Source organism: Nannospalax galili, unplaced genomic scaffold, assembly GCF_000622305.1.
Source record: "Nannospalax galili isolate Female #2095 unplaced genomic scaffold, S.galili_v1.0 scaffold54, whole genome shotgun sequence".
NCBI classification, from domain to species: domain Eukaryota; kingdom Metazoa; phylum Chordata; class Mammalia; order Rodentia; family Spalacidae; genus Nannospalax; species Nannospalax galili.
Genome location: NW_008341028.1, coordinates 8786546 through 8810412, shown reverse-complemented (window position 1 = coordinate 8810412; position 23867 = coordinate 8786546). Strand labels below are relative to the sequence as shown.

The window sequence follows — 23867 nt, the reverse complement described above, 5'->3', positions numbered from 1 at the left end:
GCCTCCATCTCTCTGATGTGTGATATGTCTGAAAGCTCCAGTTGTGGAAGGAGGATCCTGCCGCCAAATATCCATGGCACAAACAAGGGGAGAGACAGCCAAGCCTGCATGGTGCAGAGCATGAGATGATGACTTTCCTTAATTCTTTCCTTTGGCTTGAGAATGCAAAATATTATCATTTTTGCCTGGAGATTTCCCTTCCCAGATGTTTTTGGTTCTGGCCAACACTCAGATGAGTTCACATTCCTCTTGGCCTTCTGGTCCCCAATTCTCAATTGTTTGCAGAAACTCAAGACAGATGCTTTGTGTGCTGACAACTGGAAGTCAGCTGTGTGTCTGCCCTAGAGAACCTACTGACATTTGTAGAAGTACACCTTTGATGGGGGGCTGAATCCTCTCCTGTTACAGATGGGGAACCTGGGGCCCAGAGAGGCAGAGGTATTCTCCATGGACACACAACCAAGTTATGACAAAGCCGAGATTAGAACTCAGGTCACTCACCCCATCCAGACTTCTCCTGGCATCACTTCAGACTCTGTTGACTTACAAACAAGTCTGTGGGCCCACCCAGCATGACTGAGGACTCTGATGACCTGGTGTTTTACTCAAGCAGTCATCCCTAGCACAGAAACTGGAGCACCATAGACAACGTTTGAAGAGAAGGACATTAGAAGAAAAAAAATCATACCAAAGAAGTGGTGGAGTATAAAGAGGGCAGGTGGGGGAGACAGCTCAGTGGGTAAAGCACTTGACTTTCAAGTATGAGAACCAGAGTTTGGATCCCCAGAGGCCAGTGATGGCAAGATGGGAGGTAGAAACAGGTTGATCTCTAGAGCTCGTTGGCCAGCCAGCCTAGCTTGGAGAAGTTTCAGGCTAAGGAGAGACTCTGTCTCAAACAAACAGTAGAAGAACACTGGAGGTTGTCCTCTGGCCTTCACATGCACATGTATACATATGTATGTTGCACCTGCACATACATGTACCCACACACACACACACAAAATTGGGCATCAAGAAAGACTAGTGACCTTGGGAAAATCCTACCTCTCTGGGCTTTACTTTCTTCACTTGTAACACCAAGGCTCTTAAACCTACCAGAATGGCTTGGGAAGTGTGTTCTAGGAAACCCTAAGTTTCCACGTGCGTGTTTTAGCTCTGCCTCTGTGAGTGTGAACTATTCCTTGCCCTTACTGTCAACCTCAACCTCTGCTATTAAGCTGAGACAAATCTGGGTAGAGGTGGGGTGATCGAAGTTCTAGTATCAACCTTGTCATTAACTTGGCTTTGGTCCATGGAGAGTCACTAGGTTCCCAGCTTCTTTTCCCGTTGCCATGATAAAATACCCTGAGAAAGGCAACTTAAGGGAGAAAAAGTATGTTCCAGTTTGCTTTCTACAGATGTGATAAACACTATAAAAAGGCAACTTAGGGAAGAAAGGATTTATTTCACATTACAAGTTACAGTCCATCACTGAGGGAAGCCAGGGCCAGAGCTGAAGGCAGGAGCCTGGAGGCAGGAACTGCAGCAAAGACCGCAGAGGACCACAGCTTACTGGCTGCCGCTCAGGCTCTTGTTCAGCTACCTTTCTTATACAGCCCAGGCCCACCTGCCTAGGGGATGGTGCCACCCATGGTAGATTGGCCCCTTCTCCATCAATTAACGATTTTTAAATGATCCACATGGCAATCTGATGGAAGAAATTCCTCAGAGGTTCCCTCTTGTCAGGTGACTCTGAGTTGTATCAAGTAGACAGCTGAGGCTAACTATTATGACAGGGTATATTTTAGCACACAGTTGGAGGGCGTGGCCCACCCCTGTGAGAAGTTCATGGTGGCAGGAGAATGAGATATCTGGTCACAGTGTCCACAGTCAGGAAGAGAATGAAGAATGCTACTTGCTCAGCTCATTTTTTGTTTGTTTGTTTGGTTTGGTTTGGGGTTTTTTTTTGAGACAGGTCTCTCTGTCACCCCAGCTAGCCTAGAACTTACTCTGTGACCAGGATGGCCTTGGTCTCACAGAGATCTGCCTGGCTCTGCCTCCTAAGTGCTGGGTTAAAGGCATGCACCACCAGGCCCAGCCTGTGGATTCCCATCAAAAACAACTTTTTTATTTTTTCTTTGGAGTCATAGATCCCTGAGAAGGGTCCATTCCCCAAGCATGAACACCATCACCATCAGAAAAACTAGAGATTGTTGGGAGCCATGATCAGAAGGATTGGATCTGCACCATTTTTAGGAAGCCCATTCTCTGCTTACTTCAGCTTGGACAGATGAGCCCACTGACTGAATTCTGAGGGCAAAACCAGCATTTGTAACTTATGCCTCTTCCTTATGGCCAGAGTCCATTGCTTGGGGCGGGGCGGTACTGTGTTTGCTTAGCATGTTAGAAGTCCTGGGTTCAATCCGTAGCACTGAATTAGCCAGGTAGTGGCATGCAGCTGTAATCCTAGCACTTGGGTGGTAGAGGCAGGAGGATCACAAGTTCACGGCCTTTCTTGGCTATGTAGGGAGTTTGAGCTTGGGGGGGGGGGGGGGGGGGGGGCAGGGAGAGGTCCAGCCAATCCTTGACAGAACCCTATGAGAGGGTACCTCACTCTGACCCTAAGATGGAGCATGGACAGCCTTCTGGGATCTGAGGCACAGGGAGGGGGACCTTGTTCTCTAGAAGACACTTCTTGTTCTTCTGTCCTTCCTATGAAAGGCTGGACTCTAGAAAGGGTTCCCTGGGCTCCCCAAGCTCTTCAGTTTCTTCAGCTTACCTGCTGAGTGACTTCCCACAGATTATTTAAGATCCAAGAGGTGCAGAACATTCATCTGACTGGGTTGGTATGAAATCTGGGTAATTAATGTAAAATTAGTGGGTGGTGTCAGAATTCTTCTCTTTCCACTGTTCCTCAGGGAGGGGAAGGGGATGCTGAGCCAGCTAGTCTCTAGTGGTTCAATCAGTCAATATGTATGAGCAAGACTTTGATTCCAGCAATGAGGCCTCAGTGAAAGAACAGTCTCCCTAAAGATAGGGTTTATGCCTCTTCCATTGAAGCCGTGCCTTTCCCATCAGACTGTGAACTCTCCCAGACAAGGGGCTGCTATTCAACTACCTCCTATGGGGGCTCTTCAAAGACAGGGGCGCCCACCTGCTTCAGATACCAGCCTTTCTGAGGCAGATGACAAGCCAGAGGGCCCAGATGCTCCTCTGGGCTGTATGTCCACCCTCCTGACTTCTATGTTTCTCTCCTCTGCTCCAACCTAGGATTCACGGACACCTTCAACATGGATACTCGGAAACCCCGGGTCATTGCAGGCCCAAGCGCAGCCTTCTTTGGCTACACAGTTCAACAGCATGACATCAGTGGCAAGAAATGGTGAGTGAGAGCTGGAGGCATCTAGCTGTGCTCTCCTTCCTGCCCCTGGCCCACCATCGGTCCAGACTGGCCCTCACACACAGACTCTCCCACCTCCTATGACTTGACTCCTTGTCCCAGCAGACTCTGCCCCTGAGACCCAGGCCCTCCATCTTCCTATCTGTGAAATGGGACTCGGGACCCTTTTTCTGGGTTATGTGACCAGAGGGAGCAGGTTCTGGGGGTCTCTGGTGAGGGATCCTCAGGGCCTCAGTTTCTCAGCAGTACCTCTGCTCCCCCTTCAGGTGGGGGGTGAGGCTGCTCACAACCTGCAGAAAGCAGTGATGGGGCAGAGGGAGGAGTGCTCTGGAGGGGAGGAACAACAAAGCCCAGGGCCCCCAGAATAATGAAGAGCAGAGATCTGCCTCAGTTCTGAAAAGAAACTGCGTATTTGACCATATAATCCACTCAAATAGGGCATACAAGAAAATGATGATTTTAGTAAATTTACTGTGTTACCTGAGCTGACCATCCTCCTAAGTCAGTGGTAGTATATCTCATCACCACAAGCAGATCCCTCAGGCACATGTCATTAATCCGGGTTCTCCTCCCTGGTGCCTGGTGGGTTGTCAGCTGACAGAAGGCAAGGCCTTCCTTCCAGCCCTCGACTTAGAGCTTTTAGACATTCTTTCTAAACCTTTCCATGCACACTGGCCACAGATGCTCCACACCTGCTCTTCCTAGTCTGACCTGTCCAGCTCTGCCCTTTCCACTCCTCTCCCTTCTTCTGCTCAGTACTCTCACAGAATGGCAACATTCAGACTCAGTTCGCTAGACCTTCCCGCAGACCCTCCCTCCTCCTGTGAGGCCCCCCGTTCCCACCTCGAAAGCTGAATGATCTTCCTCCTCTCCCTCCTCTTCCTCTTCCTCTTCCTCTTCTTGTTCTGCTTTCTCCTCCTCCACCACCACTACCTCCCCATTTTTCTTTTCTTCTTCTTCTTACCACCTTCTTCCTCCTCTTCCTCTTCCTCTTCTTCCTCCTTCATCTTATTTATTATCTTTCTGTCCAGGTCTGGCTTACATACAGATTGGTTATCTTGAGTATACATCCAATAAACTTTTACACACATCGGCACCCAAGTAATCAGACCCCAACACAGAGATAGACTCTACGGGCACCCCAAAGCCTCCATGGTACCAGCCCCTAGTCAGTAGCCGCTATTCTGACTCCCTCCAAAGTTTCATTCACCATTTTGAGCTTCATCTGGTGATATCATCCTGCAGGTCCTCATTTCCAGCTGCCTTTTTAAAATTCATCACTGTGTCTATGGGATCTGCCATGTCACCCTGACTCTCCAGCTCATGCCTTCATTGTGTGTGGTATTCCCTTGTATCACTGTGTCACTCCTAGATTATTCTACTGCTGGTGGACACTGGGGCTGTTTCCACTTTGGGCTTCTGTGGTGGAACCGTTGCTGGCATTCTGGTGCATGCTTTTGATGGACATTCATCCCCATTTTGTTGGGCCTACACTCGAGGTTTAAATTGCTGAGATAAAGGGTAGGTATAGGATTCGCTTTAGAAGGATCTGCCAAGCATTTTTTTTCCTGAAGTAGTTCACCAAGTTAAACTCTCTCTAGTAAAATAAGAGAGTTCCAGGCATTCCACATTCTCTAGAGCACAGGGTATTATCATTTTAATTTTAGCTCTTCCCACTGTACATAGTGCTGTCCCATTACGGATTAAATTTGCTTTTCGCGGTTTACTAGCGATATTGAGAAACTTTTCATAAAGTTATTGGACATTTTGACATTCTATTTTGTGAATTTTCTGGGTATGTCTTTTGCCCTTCTGTGGTGTGTGTATGGGGGGGTATATGTGTATATGTGTAGTATGTGTGGTGTATGTGAATGCGTATGGTGTGTATGTATGTGGATGGTATATGTGTGTGGTATGTGTATGTGTGTTATGTTTGTAGTATATGTATGTATCTTGTATGTGTGATATGAGTGGGTAGGTGTGGTATGTGTAGTATGGGTGTTGTGGGTGTGGGTATGTGGTGTGTGTGTGTGGTATAGGTGTGTGTGGGTATGTGATATGTAGTGTGTTTGCATGTGTGTGGTGTGTCTATGTGGTGTGTGGTGTGTCTATGTTGTGTGTGATGTATCTATATGGTGTGTGATGTGTCTATGTGGTGTGTGGTGTGTGTATGTTCAGGCGCACTTGCCTGTGAGTGCACATAAAGAGACCAGAAGTCCACATCAAGTGACTCCTCTGTTACTCCCCACATTGTTTTAAGATAGGGTCTCTTTCTGAACCTGGAGCTCACCATTTCAGCTAGACTGGCAGCCAGTGAGCCCCTGGGATATGCCTGCCTCCCCCAGTGCTTGGGTTACAGATGTGCAGCACAATGCCTGGCTTTGGCATGGGTGCTGGGGCTCTGAACTCAGGTCCCCTGCCTGTGCAGCATTCCCTCACTGAGACATCTCCCCAGCCCTCTTTTGCCCTTTTTAAAGGCTGTGGTATGTGTTTTTTCTTATTGATTTATAGGACCTTTAAAAACACATTACATGTACAAATCCTTTGTCGAATAGAAGCATGGCAGATCATGACCTACTGTGTGGTATGCAAATACGTTGTCCTGTGTATGATGTGCAAATATGTCGTTGTCCTGTGTGTGGTGTGCAAATATGTCATTGTCCTGCGTGTGGTGCGCCTTTTCATTGTCTTTTGACAAACAGAAGTTCTTGGTTTGGGGTTTTAATTTGGGTTTTAGTTTGGTTGGTTGGTTGGTGTTTTGAGATTATCTCATGTAGTCCTAGTTGGCCTGGAACTCACTGTGTAGCTCAGGTTGCCCTCTTCCTCTGCCTCCCAAGTGCTGAGCTTTATAAGAATGTGTCATCACTCGTGGCGTTTACTGTTTTCACACACCCCATTTGAGAGATGCATGCTTCTGCCCGGATCTTGAGCATACTCACCTGCTTCACTCTACAAGTTTGGTGTTTTTGTTCTCTCGTTTACATCACCGATTCAATTCCAGCTAACTCTTGCATACACTGTGAGATGGAGATAAAACAAAGATTTTTGCTTTGCTTTCCCACACGGATATGGAACTGTCCTGCCACAACTTGTGAAAAGTCTATTTTCGCCACTGAATTCCAGTATCGCCTTCGGTAGCCATCAGCGATCACACCTGTGCATACAGGCTGACTGCTTGTCTCTCGTCTATTCCGCTCTCCTGTTTACCTAAACTTGCACCAGTAAAAGGCAGCTTCGGTCTTGGGCTGGGGGTGTAGCTCACTTGGCAGAGTGCTGATATGCACAAAGCCTTAGGTTCCATCCCCAGCACCGCAGAAACCAGGTATAGTGGCACACACCTATAATCTCAGCACTCAAGAGGTAGAGGCAGAAGGTTCAAAGCCATCCTCAATTACAGATTAAGCCCAAGGCCAGCCTGGACTACATGAGACTCCATCTCAAAAAACTAAGTCTTGAAGTCAGGTGTGTGAATTCCCCATATTTGGTCATTTTTGACAACATTTTCGCCTGCGCTAGGCTCTGTGTACTTCTACTTTCCTCCAATAAAATTCACTGGTATTTTGATTATAGTTATACTAAATTTATAGATAAATTTGGGGAGAAATTAAATCTTAATAATACTAAGTCTCCTAGTCCATGAATATATATATATTCCTTAATTTATTCAGTTTTTAAATTTTTCTCTCAATAATACTTTGAAGTTTTCAGTGTAAAAGCCTTAACTCTCTCCAATTATATTTATTCCTACATATTTATGCTATTAAAAATAAAATGTTCTTATTCTGCTTACTAATCTTGCTGGCAGAGAACAATGCAATTGACTTTTGTAGATTTATATTGTTAGCTCAAAACTTTACTGAGGTCATTTATTCTAATAGCTTGCTCAGCTTACCCATGGGTTCTTTTTTATTTCGTTTTATTATTACTGTGTGTGCATGATCTGAGGGGTGTACATGCCACATCACATACAGAAGTCAGAGGACAACTTTATGGAGTCCACTCTCTCCTTCCACCTTTACGTGGGTTTCAGACATCAGTCTTTACCCACTAAGCAATCTCACCTGACCCTTGGTTGTGGGTTCTTCTGGATTTTTCAAAACATTCATCCAGATTGTTTAACATAATCACAGTTTTGTATCTTCTTTCCCAATATCCATGCTTCTATTTTTTTTCTGTCCTATTGTAGTAGATAAGACCTTTAGCTCAAGGTTGACTAGAAGAGGCAAAAGTGAGCATTCTTAATGCCACTTTTCAGGGAGGAAATTTCTAATATTGTATAATTAACTAAGTTGTTGACTGTAGTGTATCCATTTGTTGATTGTGGATACTTCAGACTAAAGATATATTTGTTTATTCCTAGTTTTCATGACTGTTGTTCTCTCATGGGGTCTCACATAGCCCAGGCTGACCTTGAACTTGCTATGTAGCCAAAGATAGCCTAGTCCTCCTGCTTCCGCTTCCTAAATACTAGAATTTCAGGCATATGCCACTATGTCTGGTTTATGCTGTGCTAGGGATTGAATCCAGGGCTTTGTTCAAGAGAGGCAAGCACTCTAACAACTGAGCTACATCTCTAGCCCCTGACATTGCATTTTTTAAAATGACATGTACAGGTATTCAATTTTATCAGATGTTTTTCTTGTAAGAATTAAGTTCTTTTTCCTATATGCTGTCAGTATTTTCCATTCATTTATTGTTTTTGCTTTGGTGGAGAACATGTTTATTTTGTCTTTTTTTTAAGTAGTATGAAACCAAACTTGCATTCTTGGCCTAAAATTCATTTGTTCATTACAAACTCTCCCAGCAGTATCTCGGGCATTTCATTTCTGTGAGGCACTTAGTTCTGTGTTGTCTCTTGAGGTCGATATCTTTGTCCTAAAAAAGGAGCTGACATCTGTTCTTGCTTGTGCTATCCTCCGGTAGAACATGAGGTTTGTATTACTGCTCCTCCTGATGCTTGGGAACCCCTCAAGGATAGCATCTGGGGTTCTCTTTGTAGACAGATTTTCAACTGTAGTTTCGGCTACTTGATGGTAATAGTGCAGACTCCTGTTACTTCGTGTGTTAATTTGATAATGTGTTTCTCAAGAGATGTGTCCAGTTCATTCAAGTTTTAGTAGCAAAATACTACGCATTGGCCTCCTGTTTATATCTTCAGGGTCTTTAAGATCCATAGTCCTCGATTTCGCTGGTAACGTGCTGTCTCCTTGTTCACAATCTGTCTTGTTATGGGTGCATCAATTGCATTAAGGTTTTCTAAGGATCAACCTTGAGTTTTATTGATCGCTATTGAATCTCTGTTTTTTCTTTCACTGGTTTTTACTCTTAGTCATTTCTTTCTCTCTTTTGGGGAGGGGTTAAAATGTCTTTTCCTATGTTCTTTTTAAATCCTTAGGGATTTTTATACATAAAAGGCTAATACATCCCTCTAAACATTGCTGAAGCTGCATCTAGAAGTTTTCATTGTCATTCAAATTACACGTTTCTAATTTCCATCATGTTTTCTTTGATCCATGGTTGCTTAGAAATGTGCTGTTTAATTTTCAAAGATCTGGTGATTTTCAAGTCATTTTCCTCTTAGTGTTCTAACTGAATTCCAAGTGGTCAGAAGAGACACTGTGTAACTTAAGTTATATGTGTATTTAGTCATGAAGTATTTTCTTCATGACTAAAGATATACTCAATTTCAGTAAATTCCCAATGCCTGTTCTGTAATTTATTAAGTGTATTTTTCTATATCAGCTAGATCAATATGGTTATATTGTTCAAATGTCTACAGCTTCACTGCTTTTGTTTGTTTGGCTTGGTTTGGGGGGTCTACTTATATTATCGGTTTCTGAAAGAGATGTATGAAAAATCTCCAGCTATCATTGGAAAGTTGCCCTTTAGTTAGCTTTGATTTTTATATCTGGATGTTGTTACTTAGGCACATGCAAATTTAGGATTATAGTCTAATTTTCTAGTTTGATTTCTGTTGCTGTAATAAAACACTAACCAAAAGTAACTTGGGAAGGAAAGAGTTTATTTAGATCATATGTCCAAGTCATAGTCCATCACTGAGGGAAGACAAGACAGGAGCCTGGAGGCTGGCCTGCTTGCTATTTCATGCAGCATTACCTCTGACCTGGGAACTCACAGTCAAGGAAGTTCAGCAGAAATCATGGACTAATGCTGCTTGCTGGATCACTCCTAGGTTTATGTTTAGCTAGCTCTCTTGTACATTCCAGGACCACCAGCCCAGGGAATGTTGTTAACCACAGTGGGCTGGGCCCTCCTACATCAATTAACAATCAAGACAATCCCCCACAGACATGCCCACAAGGCCGGTCTGATCTAGGAAGTTCCTCAGTTAAGACTCTCTTCTCACATGGCTTTAGGCTTCATCAAGTTGACAATTAAAGCTAACTAGGGTACCTAATATATACTGTTATATCCTAATATGTTATACTGTAATTATATTGTTATTCAATATTATTATGTCATATATCATAAATATTCTGTTTTAATGTATTATATCTGGCATCTTATGTGAGCCATTTATTATAAAATGATTTTCTTTAATAATACTTCCTGCACTTTTATCTGTGGTTACTTTGGGCACAATAGCTCTCTTTAAATTTTTGTGTGCTCTTTTTTCATCCTCTTGATTTCAGCCTTTATGTGTTGTTGAATTTTTTGAAGATTTATTTTTAATCATGTGTATATATGGCGGGGTACATGAGTTAAATTGCCCATGGAGGCCAGTAGAGAGTGTCAGATCCTCTGGAGCTGGGTGGAGTACCTTAAGAGGCCAGAATAAGGTGTTAGATATCCTGAAGCTGGAATAATAGGCAGTTGTGAGTTGCCTAATGTGGGTGCTGGGAACTGAATTTGCATCCTGTGCAGGAGCAGCAAGTGCTCTTAACTGCTGAGCCATCTCTCCAGCCCAGTTAGCAGGTTTTCTTCTACCATTTTTAAATGGCATTCCATTGCCTTCTGACTTTACAGCATCTGTGGAGATGTCATCCTTCTTTAAAATGTGATGTTACTTTCCTGTGGCCTCTTCTCTATTTGCAATCAGGGACAGCAGTCTGAACCTGGTGTGTTGAAAGGCACTTCTTTTCTGTCTAGGCTTTTCTAAGCTTCTTGAATCCATGGTTAATAAATTGCATCAGATCTGGAATATCTCTGTCTTCATTTCAATGTGACTTCAGTCTCACTTTTCCTCTCCCTTCTTCCTTAGAATCTAATTCCGGGCATGTTGGACCTTCTTGTAGTGTTCCTCATACCCATGCTCAATTTAGTCCATTTTCCTTTCTACGCATCAGTTTAGATATGTTATGTCTTTGAGGTCATTAACCCTGCTTTCTGCCATATCTAGTGTGCACTAGACCCTACCAGTCTACTCCAGATGTTTTATTTTACAGATCCTGAGCCTCCATGCGGTACTTTTTAATAAACCCCAATTTTATCAGAAAAACCTATCTTTATCCCATTGCCCATGTTTAATTCTATTCTTTTCTTTTTAAAAGAAATTTAAACTTTATTTATTTATTATTATTGTGTATGTATATGATGTATATGTGGGTGCACACATGACATAATGCATATGTGGAGGTCAGAAGGCAACTCTGTGGTGTTGGATATCTCCTTTCACCTTTACATGGGTTTCAGGGTTACATGGGATTTTGCACTCAGAGGATTAAGTTTGCACAGAAAATGTCTTGCACAGCAAGAGCCATCTCACCAGCCAGATTCTGTTTTCTTTCACATATTAATCATGATTATTTTGAAGTCGTTTTTGTTGTTAACTCTAATATCTAGATGATCTCTGGTATGATTCCAGTGACTATTGTATCTCATGACTATGGCTCTTTTTTCTGGGTCTTTGCTTGGTTAGTCATCTTTACCTGTGTTGAACAGTATGGCTGATCCTTCCTAGAGACTGTAGATTGTGTCACCCTCCTTTAAAAATGCTTCCTTCTGCTCTGACAGGCAGCTTCCCTCACGGTGGGAAGCTTCCCTTCAGTCTTACCATGGCACAGCTTGGAACAGGTCTGTCTAGCTTTGTTCTCAGTCCTAGGATATGTTTCTTTATTCTTAGAACATAGACCTCCTGGGGTCTCAAATGAAAGCCGAGGGTCTTACTAGTTCCTCTCCATTCTATCTGTGCATGAACCCCAACATCTGCTCAACACTGGGATAATACCTAAAACCTCTGCTCCAGTGGCACAGCTTCAGTAGCATTTCTTCTAGGTTTTCAGGGGATTTTTCTGAAGTCTTACAAAATGCATGCCCAGCTGAGGAGTCAGCTCAGGACCTAAAGGACACTTTAAGCAGAGGTTGGGACTTTTTCTGTGGTCCTCTTCTTCCCAGTCCCTGCCCCTCCCAAATCCTAGCCACATACCTTTGCCACACCAACTCCATTCCATTTCCTCCACCCAGTAAGACTTTGCTTTCTGTCTGTGCTGGGCTTCTGTAGAAAAATGCCCTCAGAGGGGAAATTAGGGCAGATATGGGTTCAGGGCTGTATTTTCCTTTCCTTAGATGTTGAGCTCTGCTTTGATTGCTGCCCAGTACCTAAAAATGGTGGTTCCATATGGTTTATAGTTTAAAGATGGAACCAAAAGTCCTCCTTCAGGGTCTGGAGAGATGACTCAATGATAACTCCAGCTCCAGGGGATCCGACCCCCACCCTTCTGGCCTCTGTGGGTATTGTACACATGTAGTGTACTTACATACACGCAGACAAAATGTTCATACACATAAAATACAAATAAACAAATATCCTCCTTTATGTTCTTTATCACCTTAAATATCACTTCCTCTGAGTGGTCCTCTCTGGCTGTCCTTTCCCTAGATTAGCTGTCCCCACCGAAGTCTGTATTTCCCTTTCCAAAATATTTCTCAAGCAAGGTCATAATCGCATTTCTTATCTTTCTTCCTTTAGCCAAGGGCATAGCTGCTAGCATTCAGTAGATACTCAAAGAACACATTTTGAAGGCTGAGTCAATGACTTAAGACTTTCTCTACTAGTCTAGACATAGAATACACAATGTCTATATTCTTTTTCAAGATTTTTTTTGTGGTGGTGGGAATTGAACCCAGGGCTTCTTCTATTCTCAGCAAGCATGCTACTAAACTAAGCTGCCTCCCCAGCCCTAGCATCTGTATTCTTTACAAAGTACGAAGGGTAAAAGATTCAATTAAGGGGCTGTAGAGATGACTTGGTTGGTAAATGCCTGTAGTGCAAGCATGAAGACCTGAGTTCAGATCTCCAGCACCCACATAAGAAGCTGAGCATGGTGGCAAATACCCACAATCCTAGTGCTGGGGAGGTGACAAGAGGATCCCTGTAGCTCATTGATCAGCTCCAAGTCAGTGAGCTCCAGGTTCAATGAGAGCCCCTGTCTCAAGAAATAAAGGTGAGACCAATAGAGAAAAACACTCCGCATCGACCTCTGGCCTCTATATGCAGGCACACATGTGCACATGTTCTTGTACATACATGGGCACTCATGCATACATCGCACACATATACACAAGATTAGGTCGAAGTGCTGGGATGTAGCTCGGTTGGCAAAGCACTTGCCTTGTATACACAAAGCCGTGGATTCAATCCCCAGCACTGCATAAACCAACTATGTTGGCACAAGCCTATAATCCCAGCATTCAAGAGGTAGAGGCAGGAGGATCATAAGCTCAAGGTAATCCTTGGCAACATAGTGAGTTTGAAGCCATCCTAAGCTACACAAAACTATGCCTTGAAACAAATTGGGTTGAATGGACTTTTTCAGAAGAGAACCTATTTTGACCAATATTTTTTCATTAAACAATTGTTAATAAGTTTACTGAACTCTGCACAGCATTGGTCTGAGCAAAGCATGGTTTCACTCTCGAGTAACTCACAGACCCATTGCGTTGGCAACACTAATATTCTTTAAATAATTTAAAAACAACACAAGGCAAAAGATGAACTGGTAGTAATTAGTCTCATCTTTGTGAGGTCACTTTCTCCATGAGGAATTTCTAGGTTCTCCTCCTATCCTGGAATGACCTGCCCTTCCCCAGTCCTTCTCTCTGACACATCACTTCCAAGGTAATAAGGGAGTCGCCCAGGCCCCTGTCCTTGGAACACAAGCTTCATCTCCCTGCAGCCCAACATCAGCCAGCACAGCAATTTGTTTGCAGTAGAAAGTCAGCCATTTTAGCTCACAGTTCAAGGGTACAGTCCATCATGGTGAATAATGCATGGCAGGGGAGACAACTAGTCACACTGCACCCACAGTTAGGAAGCAGAGAGTGTTGGATGTCTGGGACCTCAGCCTGTGGAATGGTGTCATCCACATTTAAGGTGGGTCTTTACACCTCTGTTAACTTAATCTAGAAAATCCCTTATAGACATGCCCAGGAATTTGTTTCCATGGTGATTCTAAATCCTATCAAGTTGATGATCCAAATTAACCATCGCACTCCCCTCGCTTCCTCCACTGGCCCCACCTTCCCTGCCCTGCTAGCATTTTAGTCACACAGAGGACCCTTGACTATTGATCTTGGAATGGGACACTGTGGTGCTTTGAATGATAGGCTCACCTATCTAAACACTTTGTCCCCAGATGGTGGTGCTGTTTGGGGGAGGTCATGGAACCATTAGGAAGTACATTCTTGCTGGAGGAAGCATGTCACTGGAGGCGGGCTTTGAGAGTTCGTAGCCTTGCCCCATACCCAGTTCCCTCTCTCTGCTTGGTGTTTTTGGTTAAACATGTGAGCACTCAGCTTCCTGCTCCACCATGCCCACCATGATGGAGTCTTAGTCCTCTGGAACTGTAAGCTAAAATAAACTTCTTCTCTAAGTTTCCTTGATCATGGTATTTTATCACAGCAATGGAAAAGTAACAGAGGCCGATGGCCATGTGACTTGGGAGACACTGGATGATTGTTATGCATGGCCTCAGTGGAGTGTGTTGATGTGGTTCTGTGCCAGGAGGTGCCTCAAAGAAGGGACAGAGAGAGGGTTTAAAGCACAAAGCTCTCTACTTGGAACCAAGAAAACACTCTTTTTGGCTCTGAACCTCTATTGCTGGTATTGGATGAGACCAGATCCTTCTCACCCCACCTGAGAGTACTGGACAAGGTCAAAGACTACTCAAAGTACCACTTATATCATGTATTTTGTAATCAGCAAAGCAGGAAATGATGGTTGTGTGACCTGCAGCTGGAAGCAGGGAAGTCTGAAATCAGGGCAGTGGCCATAGGGTCAAGGGGCTCCCAGGCACCCAGCCCCAGGCAGAGCTTATATAGATCCAGGCTGTGTCTCCTGGGCCAGGGGATTTGTATGGCTCAAAGAGCCTCCCCAGGAGGTTCCATCAGGGATCTGGGCCTCTGAGATTTGCTATTTCCCCAAAAGTGGGGAAAGCATTGCTTCCAGACCCCAGTGTGGCCCAGGGAGAGCAAGCCCACTGCCACCCACTGGAAACACCCAATGAGAGGCCCATCCATTGGACTGGGAGCCTCTTGGGGTGTCAAAGGCACAGGACCCTGAGTGAGAAACAAGAGGATATGGGGCCAGGCCTGGTGCAGTTGCTGTTTTATATTCTTAGCCCTTCACTTTCTGCCCTCCATGCCCAAATCAGAATTCTAAGTGGGCCCTGCTGAATGCCCAGGGATGCTATGCTGGAGACATCTTGAATAGTTTCTGACATGCTTCGGTTTCAGCAACAATAACAATACTCACAGGCACACAAAGAGGAAAGAGAAAACAAATTCTTCTGGGGCTGAGTGTTCTCTGCCCCTGCCTTTTAAGCCCTTGTGTATTTTCAGAGAAATTCAATCCACATGACTTGAGTGCATTTACATTGAAGTGATTAAGTCAGCTGGCCCAAGGACCATTTGATGCCCCTGAAGCTCTGGTGCCTGGCCTACAGGGACCCCAGCCTGAGTCCTCTGGAACAGGAAGCATGGTGCTGGGAAGAAAGATGGCTGGGCCTCACAGGGTCTCAGTTTGTTCTTGAAGTTCTGACCCTGATGGAAGAAGTATCAATTCTCTGCAAGGTGGGACATCCCTTCAGGGTATCAGGGAGTAGGGATTCCAGGAGACACTTTCAGGCCTGTGTAGACTCTGATATCAGAAGGCCATGGTAACCTGCCTGTTGCATGTATTAGCTACAGTTCTTGGTGCTGTGAAAAGTGGGAGGAACGGTTTATTTGGCTCACAGTTTGAGGGTACAGTCCATCACAGTGAGGAAGGCATAGCAGCAGGCAATTGGTCACACAGCATCCACAGTCAGGAAGCAGGGAGAGATGAATGGTGGTGTTCAGCTCACTTTCTCTTTTTTATTCGGTCTAGGACCCAAGCCCATGGGATGGTGCCACCTACATTCTGAATGGGTCTTTCCTTCTCAAAAAAATAACTTTCTAGAAATATCTTCATAGGCATATCCAGAGATTTGTTTCCATGGTGATTCTAAATCCTATCAAGTTGACAGTCAAGATTAGCCATCATGGAGCAGGTTTGGGGAACAAACTTGTAAGGGCAGTAGTCTTATCCCTGTTTTACAAGAGAGGCAAGTGAGATTTCAAGAGAGGACATAGTTAAGTGTCAGAACCAGCTTGGAACTCAGATCTCCCAGGGTAGGGTCCTGTCTAGACCCAAGGGAACACAACAGAAGCAGCCCCACCCTGAGTCTGGCTGGGAACACTCTGTCTTTTGTTGCTGTGTCCTGCCCACAACCTACTTCTGGCCCTGTGAGAACCAGGGCTGGGGAATTCTCAGGACCCAGCTAAGCAGATATATACTTTTGTGGGAGGAATGGATGCCAAGCTAGGGCATAAAGAGACAGGCATACCCACAGAACGCCACATACAGAGAGAGGACTCACAAAAGGGCATGTCTGGCACAGGTCACTGGCTAGTTTTTATTGTCAATTTGACACAACCTTGAGTCACCTGAGAAAAAGGAACCTCAGTTGAGGCATTTCCTTCATCAGATTGGCCTGTGGGCAAGTCTGTGGGGCATTGTCTTAATTGCTAATTGATGTAGGAGGGCCCAACCCACTGTGGGCAGTACCATCCCTAAGTAGGTGGATCTGGGTTGTGAGAGAAAGCTAGCTGAGCAAGTCAGAGAGTGAGCCAGTAAGCAGTGTCCTCCATGGTTTCTGCTCCAAGCTCCTGCCTTGAGTCTCTACCCTGACTTTCCTCAATGATGGATTTTGACCTGGAAGCAGAAGTTAAATACCAAGTTGCTTTTGGTCAATATTTTCTCATAGCAACAGGAAAGAAATGAGAATATACCCCAGTCTCTCTCCAGAGCTCTCTTTGCAGACATGGTATCTTGAACTGTGGAGACCCCAAGTAGAGGGTGAAGCACCTCAATCTGCATTGCCAACATTGCCTCGGCCTTCCATGAAAGCCAATTCTCAGAGACAAAGGTGGGTTGGGGAGGGCCCAGGGCCAGGAACAGGCCCAGGGGAGCCAGATGGACCACACAGTACTACAGGTGGGCCTTCAGGGCTTCTACACCTCCTTGCTAACTCCATCCTGCCTGGGAGAGGTTTCAGTCTTTATTTCACAGATGAGGAAACTGAGGCCCAGAAGTAGAATGAGATTAAACCAAGGTACCACAGCAAGTTAGTGGGAGAGTTAAGACTAAAACCTCCAGTTCCAGCTCCCAGCACAGCACAGCATCTTCTTCCTATAACAGATCCACCTAAACTGACAAGCACTTAAGTAACAGGTGCCAAAAGATCAGTCTACCTGCCCCCATGGATCCCAGACCATAAGATATCCTAGATGGTACCAGTCTAGAGCAAGGTACCAGCCCTTTTCTAAGGGCTTGCTGCAGCGACTTTCCTCTACAGTCAGCTTGCCTTTCCCTAGAATCTTCCGTGTCTACACACAGAGGGTGAACAGATGAGGATGCCTCACTGCAGGCAGAGTTAGTCATCAGACTCACACAACAGGAGGCCAGGAATGGTAGCATATTCCTTTAGTCCCAGTACTCGGGAGGCAGAGGCAGGCAGATTTCTGTGAGACTGAGGTCAACCTGGCCTACATAGGACATTCCAGGCCAAAGACTAATAAATAATAATAATATTAATAACAATAATAATAGTAATAATAATAATAATACAGGACTGGAGGTGCAGCTCAGTCAGTAGCATTTGCCTAGCATACATGAGGCCCTGGGTTCAATCCCTAGCACCACATAAACCTGACATGATGTAACTGTAATCCCATCACTCAGGAGGTACATGCAGGAAGATCAGAAGTTCAAGATCATTCTTGGCTACAGAGCAAATTCAAGGCCGGCCTGGGTTACTTGAGACAGGGTCCCTTCCCAGCTCAGCACTTTCCAACTCATGAGAACTTAAGCATATGACAGCCTCTTCAGGACCACAGTTGTCTTCATCCATCAAAAGCCCCCCCCCCGGGGGGTGGGAAGCTGGAGAGATGGCTCAGTGGTTAAGAATGCTTGCTGCTCTTGCAAAGGACTAGGGTTTTAATTCCCAGTACCCACATCAGGTGGCTCACAACGGCTTGTAACTCTAGTTCCAGGACTTCCAACACCCTCTTCTGGCCCCTGTGAATGCTTGCACACATGTAGTACACATACACAAACACACATGCACATAAATAAATAAACTAAATTTTTTTTTTTTAAATTTTAAGCCAGGCATGGTGATGCATGCCTTTAATCCCAGCACTTGGGAGGCAAATTTTTAATTTTTTTTTTTTAAATTTTAAGCCAGGCATGGTGATGCATGCCTTTAATCCCAGCACTTGGGAGGCAGAGGCAGGCAGATCTCTTTGAGTTCCAGGCCAGCTGGGGCTCAAAAAGACCAAAAAAATAAAAAATAAAAATAAATTTAAAGGACCCAGGATTGCAAACCCCAGAGGGTCCTTAAGAAGGAGGAATAGAAGATTGCATAATGTCTATAATGGGACAAAAACTAGGAGAGTTTGTCCTCCATGCTGCCCCTTCCTTGGGGGTCAGGGGAGGGGAGGGCTTCTAGGAAAGGGCTCTGGAATGTGTTTCTTAGGCAGAATAACAGATCTTCTCCAAGCCTATCCTCTTCCTCAGTGGCAGGCCCAGGGCAGCCTTGGCCTTAGTTGTTGTGAAACACTCACTGAGGAATACACTCCACTCTGCTCCCAACTTGGGCCCCTGGAGCAGGCTCCCAACCCCACAGCGTGTAAATGCCCTTTGCTATTTTCCCTTGGAACAAACAAAAAATCCGCAATGTGACTCATTCTGGCTAAAGGATAAATCACGACAGAAGCAAAACCTAGGGTAGGATGACACCACCCACTACATGAGGGCCAGACGGAGGGAGGGAAACTGTGCTCTCGGGAAACACTGGCTCAGGCCCAGGGCCAAGCCACCAGGCAGGCCCTGGCAAGGCAGGCAGGAAAGGAGAGAAGGGATTGTGGAAGGCTTAGAAAGGGGAGTGCCAAGCCCGACAGTTGTCCTTCTTGGTGGGACTAGGATCACCTTAGACTCCCCCAAAGGACAAAACAGCCTTGAGAGGCCCCACGGGAAGTCTGTCAGCCTCAGGACCCAGTACCAACTCAGGGGCAGTGTGTACACGTGAGATGCAGCCTGCCAATGACTCCCAAGGCTCTTTGCAGCTCTGGGGCCATTTCTTTCTCTGCTCTTTTTATTAATTTTGTTTTTAATTCCAAACTGGTGAATACTGGAAAGTGCCAGGGCTTGAAGAGTCTGTGAGGGATGGTCCAGGTAACTCCTCATACATGCAGACAACAGAGATGGAGCGAAGAGCAGGCCTTACAGCCAGAGAGCATCCTGAGAAGTGCTGAACCCCAAAAGGCAGGGGGCCAAACACTGCATGCTTTATGGGCAAGAAGACACACAATCTTGGTAGTGAAAACACTCAAAAGAAAGTCTCCTGGTTACTAACCTCCAAGAAAGAAAATAAATGGATTTGGCTAGTTCAGGGAAGCCAGGAGGATCTGCCAAGTCAGCATCTTCTTTGCCCCACCTCTTCCCACTCTCCACCACCCCTCCCCCCACCAACCGGCGGCCTGTGGACTCCTCAGCCTCCCTCCCTTCTCCAAAGCCATTTATTTTGTGACACACACCCACGCCCCCAGCATCCTTCCTAAGTCCAGCCCAGGAGAGGCAGAGGGAGCATCTTGTAGAAGGGAGGGACTAAACTCACACTGAAATCCCCCATCTCTAAGAGTGGATTTCTACAATTTTACAGGTTGCCATTTTCAAGGCTGGTGTGCTCAGCCCTCCATATCCATGAGTTCTGAATCCACAAATTCAATCAGTTGCAGATTGAGCAGATTCTAGAAGAAAAAAAAATTACATCTATGCTAAACAGGCCAGGTTTTTTTCTCATCCTTATTCTCTAAATAATACATTATAACAATCATTTTCACAGCCAAATGTATTGCATAGTAAATTTAAAGTAACCTAGGGATGATTTAAAGTCTGTGAGATGGTGTATATAAATTCTATGTGAATACTAAGTCATTTAGTGTGCATGAGTATATGTGTGTGTGCATGTGTGTGTGTGTGTGTGTGTGTGTGTGTGTGGTTTGCACACATGTATAAATATACATGTTCCAGTGCACACACTTGTGGAGACCAGAGGATATCGAGTGTCCTGCTCTGTCACTCTCTGCTTTATTCTCTTGAAACAGGGGCTCTCACTGAACCTGGAGCTAGACTGGCAGCCAGCAAACCCCAGCAGTCCTCCTGTCTCTGTCCCTGCTCCCCTGTCCCCAGCACTGGGTTTACAGGAGCACACAGTCACACCCCACTTTTTACTTGGGTCCTAATGCTTGCTCAGCAAATGCTCTTACCCACTAAGCCATCTGCCCAGGCCCCTATACTAAGCCATTTCATGTAAGGACTCGAGCAGCTGCAGACTTGGTGTCCATTGAGGTCCTGGAGCCAATTTTCCATTGACACAGGAGTGGCTGACTATCATCAGTTTTAATAGCGCCTTAGCACATTAACTGCAGTTTTCACTACTGACTAAAAGATGTACATTGGCCCAGTAATGGTTTCTTTACCCAATCATGTGGGCTTCCCATAGGTGCCACCAGCCCAGTGTGCTAGAAAGGTCTTTCTCATTAATATTAGCTGTAATCAATCCCACTGAACCTAACCTAGGTTTTCCCTAGACTTGGAGACAATGCTTCCTTCTAACTCTCCCTGACTACTGCACAATCAAGGTCTTGGGATTTTGAGCCCTTTTTCCCCTCTCTCTAAGTCAGTTTCCACACTGCTAAGACTCATGGCCAAGGGCACCCTGTTTGTTTCTGAACTGAGACTGTGGTTTTCTCTTGAATTCTTAAATCCCTCTGTTCCCTCGTGAATATTTTCCTCCTGGTTTAGTTGCTGTGAGTCAGTCTGAGGCAGTAGCTCACAGCCACCTGAAAAGAGCGTTGTAAGAAAAACTAATTAGGAGACGTGGAAAACGAGATGAGAAAGGAGAGGAGGAAGAGGAGGAGTGGAACAGAAAGCAAAGAGGCAGCTAGAGGAGGGTGGCTGTGAGCCCCCAGGAGAAGGGCTTCCCTCATGTTCATCTTTGTGGCTTCAGTGCCTGGCTTGGGCCCACGGAGAGGAGAGAAAAGGGAGATGATGGTTCTAGAAGTCTGAGTAAGACCCATTCTAAAGCTCAGGGAAACCCAAAGCTGTACATCTTGTTAGACAGGGTCCTGGGACTGGGGGGCAGGGGGGGGCGACACTGAGACTTTCTGCCCTTTTCTTCTCCTGCAAAGTAAGGAGAAGGGTCAGCTACAATGTAGCTGGGCAAGCAGGCAGGTGAGGGTGGGAGGAAGCCTGGGCCACCCCAGGCAGTGCAGCTTGTGACGGCAGCTCCTCCAGATTGTCCTCTACAGCTTTCCAACTGCAGAACCCACAACTCTAGAACCCAAGAAGGAGACATTCCCAAAATGTAATGACAGACTTCACTTGCCAGTGGTTCAAGTTAGTCCGTAGCCCTTTTGTTTCTTTAGGGCTTCTCAAAATAAGAATCATTCTGTAAGAATAGCCATTCATCAAGAGCCAGAGGGAGGAAAGGAAGAGAGTCTGGGTTTTGAGCCAGGCAGAAAGTGTTTCGAAGGACTCCTCAGAGTCACTGTCTGCCACTACAATCTCTCTCAATCCCCCCTGCCCCAATCCATTGTGGGCAGCTCAGTTGGTAGAGTATGCATGAAGTCCTTGGTTTGTTCCCCTGCACCACAAAATCTGGGCATGGTGGTATATAACTGTAATCTCAATACTTGGAAAAGGAGACAGGAAGATCAAAGTTCAAGGTCATCCTCAGCTATATAAGACAGCTCAAGGCCAGCCTGGGATACATGAAACTCAGTCTCAAAAAAACTCATGGGTCCATTATGAGGACTAAGTAAGTTAGCATCAGGCAGGGGAAATCCTCAGCACCCCTGGTAGATAATAAACTCCCTCAAAGTATTCCCTCATGTGTCTACTTACTACTACATAAGATGCTTTGAAAATAGATACAGTTGGAACTCCAGTGGCTCAATCAGTTGGTATGCAGCACTTATATGAAAACAGATGAACACATGACCCTGTATTTGTTCTTTTGGGGTGGGGAGTCCCTTCTGGATATGGAACCCAGGGCCCTGCTCATGCTAAGCAAGTGTTCTACCACTAGGCGATACTCCCCCCCCCCACCCCGCAGCCCCTGGCCATGTTGACTTTGTCTTGATCAGGCATCCTGCCCCTTATACCAAGGTGACATGGTTTTCATCATTTCAAAGCCTGGTAAGCACCAGTTAATACAGGTCGGGGGCTCCCTAAGCCAGCTGTTGCCAAAGGGAACAAGCACTGGGATTTCTCAGGCAAGTCCAAGAATCATCACAGCAGATTCGCTAGAGAGGGTGCCTGGGATCCCCCTTTTTAACTATCCCAAGGTGAGTCTGATAGCCCCTTTCTGGGACCACTGACACCCTCATTGGTGAGGATTCTGTGGTGTCAGGGACTGAGCTAATGCTGGGAGGGGCCCTCAATATTTGAATCCAAGCAGGAGATCAAGGATAAGAATATAGGGACCCAAAAGCAGGTGACGGCAACCAGATCAGGGGGCAGTGTGACACTTGTCAGTGCATGTAGGCCAAGGATAACTATGAGTGTGACCCAACACAAAATTATAAGCTTACTTAAAACATTTGGGGGGTTATGATTGTTTTTTGTAATTAGATTGCATAGTTTCTCTAAAGAAAACTTTGTAGATGACAACATGGTTTCATAACAGCTAAAGGTTGGACATACTTGGATTTGTAGAAGTGCTTTAAATATTCTCTGGATACATGAAGGGAAGGGAGAACAGAAATGTCAAAGAGGGACATGGAGGATTGGCGTGGCTGCCTCAGCTCTGTGGAAGCAGGAACGTATGTCTCTCTTCCTCTGGTCTATTCTTGCATAGTCTTTGACAGGGGAGTTACTTAGAAGTCACACACATAGACACCTGTAACTCCCACCTTGAAGCCACTCCCCCATGGGCCCAGCCCTCAGTCCCAGATGACTCTATTTATCATGCAAGCTCTACCAGGATCCACTTGCTCCAGGACAGCTTCCCTAATGACCAAGTAGAAGCTGTCCCTCTGTGCCCCTGCCTGGGCCCTGTCAACAGATGATCTTCCACTGTTCAAGCTCATGGGGCCTACACACATGACCTGCTACTGCTTGTAACAGAGCCTATCTAAGTCCCTCATCTCCCAGCTAAGGAAGCTGAGATTGAGAGGACAGGTGACTCACCCCAGGTTGCTTAGTTCATCTGGGATAGACCAGCATTAACTATAAGCACACCAGCGGGCCCAGGAATACCTCCAGGCCTTTTCCTCTTTCCCAGATCCCCACGTTGGTGGAAACAATACCAGACCCCATGGGAATAATGAGTGTCCGGATGTCCCCAGCCTCTGCCAGCTGTGTGGCCTGGGAGAGGTCTTGTCGTTTCTGAGCTTGCTTCCTTCCATACCTCGCTGTCCTAGTTTGTTCTTCATTGCTGTGACAAAATACTCTGACCAATACCAACTTGGGAAGGAAAGGGTTTATTCAGCTTACATCTTCCAGGTCGCAGTTCATCAGGGACCCCCAGGTAGGCACTCAGGGCAGGAACCTGGAAGCAGGAACTGGAGCACAGGCCATGGAGGAACGCTGCTTACTGGCTTGCTCTCCTGGCCCCTGTTCATCCTGCTTTCTTTCACAACACAGGCCCACCTGCCCAGGAGTGGCACCATCCACAATGGGCTGGGCCCTCCCACACTCATCAAGACAATGCCCTTCAGACATGGCCACAGGCCAGTCCAATAGTGGAAATTCCTCAATTGAGGCTCCCTTAACCCAGATATGTCAAGTTGACACTAAAGCTATCCAGCACAATTGACCTCTTGTCAACTTGACACACAAACATTACTATTAAACCATAACTTTCCAATTTCTGTCCCTAAGATAGATGTTAATATCATAAGACAGTACAACCTTAAAAACACTGTATTCACACACCCCAAA

At 45.5% G+C, this 23867-nt stretch overlaps 1 protein-coding gene across 3 annotated transcripts in view; it reads left to right on the top strand.

The window, feature by feature from the left end:
• Itga11 (integrin subunit alpha 11) overlaps positions 1 to 23867 on the top strand; it is a 128846-nt gene that overhangs the window by 19944 nt on the left and 85035 nt on the right. For all 3 annotated transcript variants that reach the window (XM_008836535.3, XM_029565025.1, XM_029565026.1), the window contains one exon: positions 3250 to 3361. In XM_008836535.3, the coding sequence (XP_008834757.1) occupies positions 3250 to 3361 (112 nt within the window). The remainder of the gene's footprint in view (positions 1 to 3249; positions 3362 to 23867) is intronic.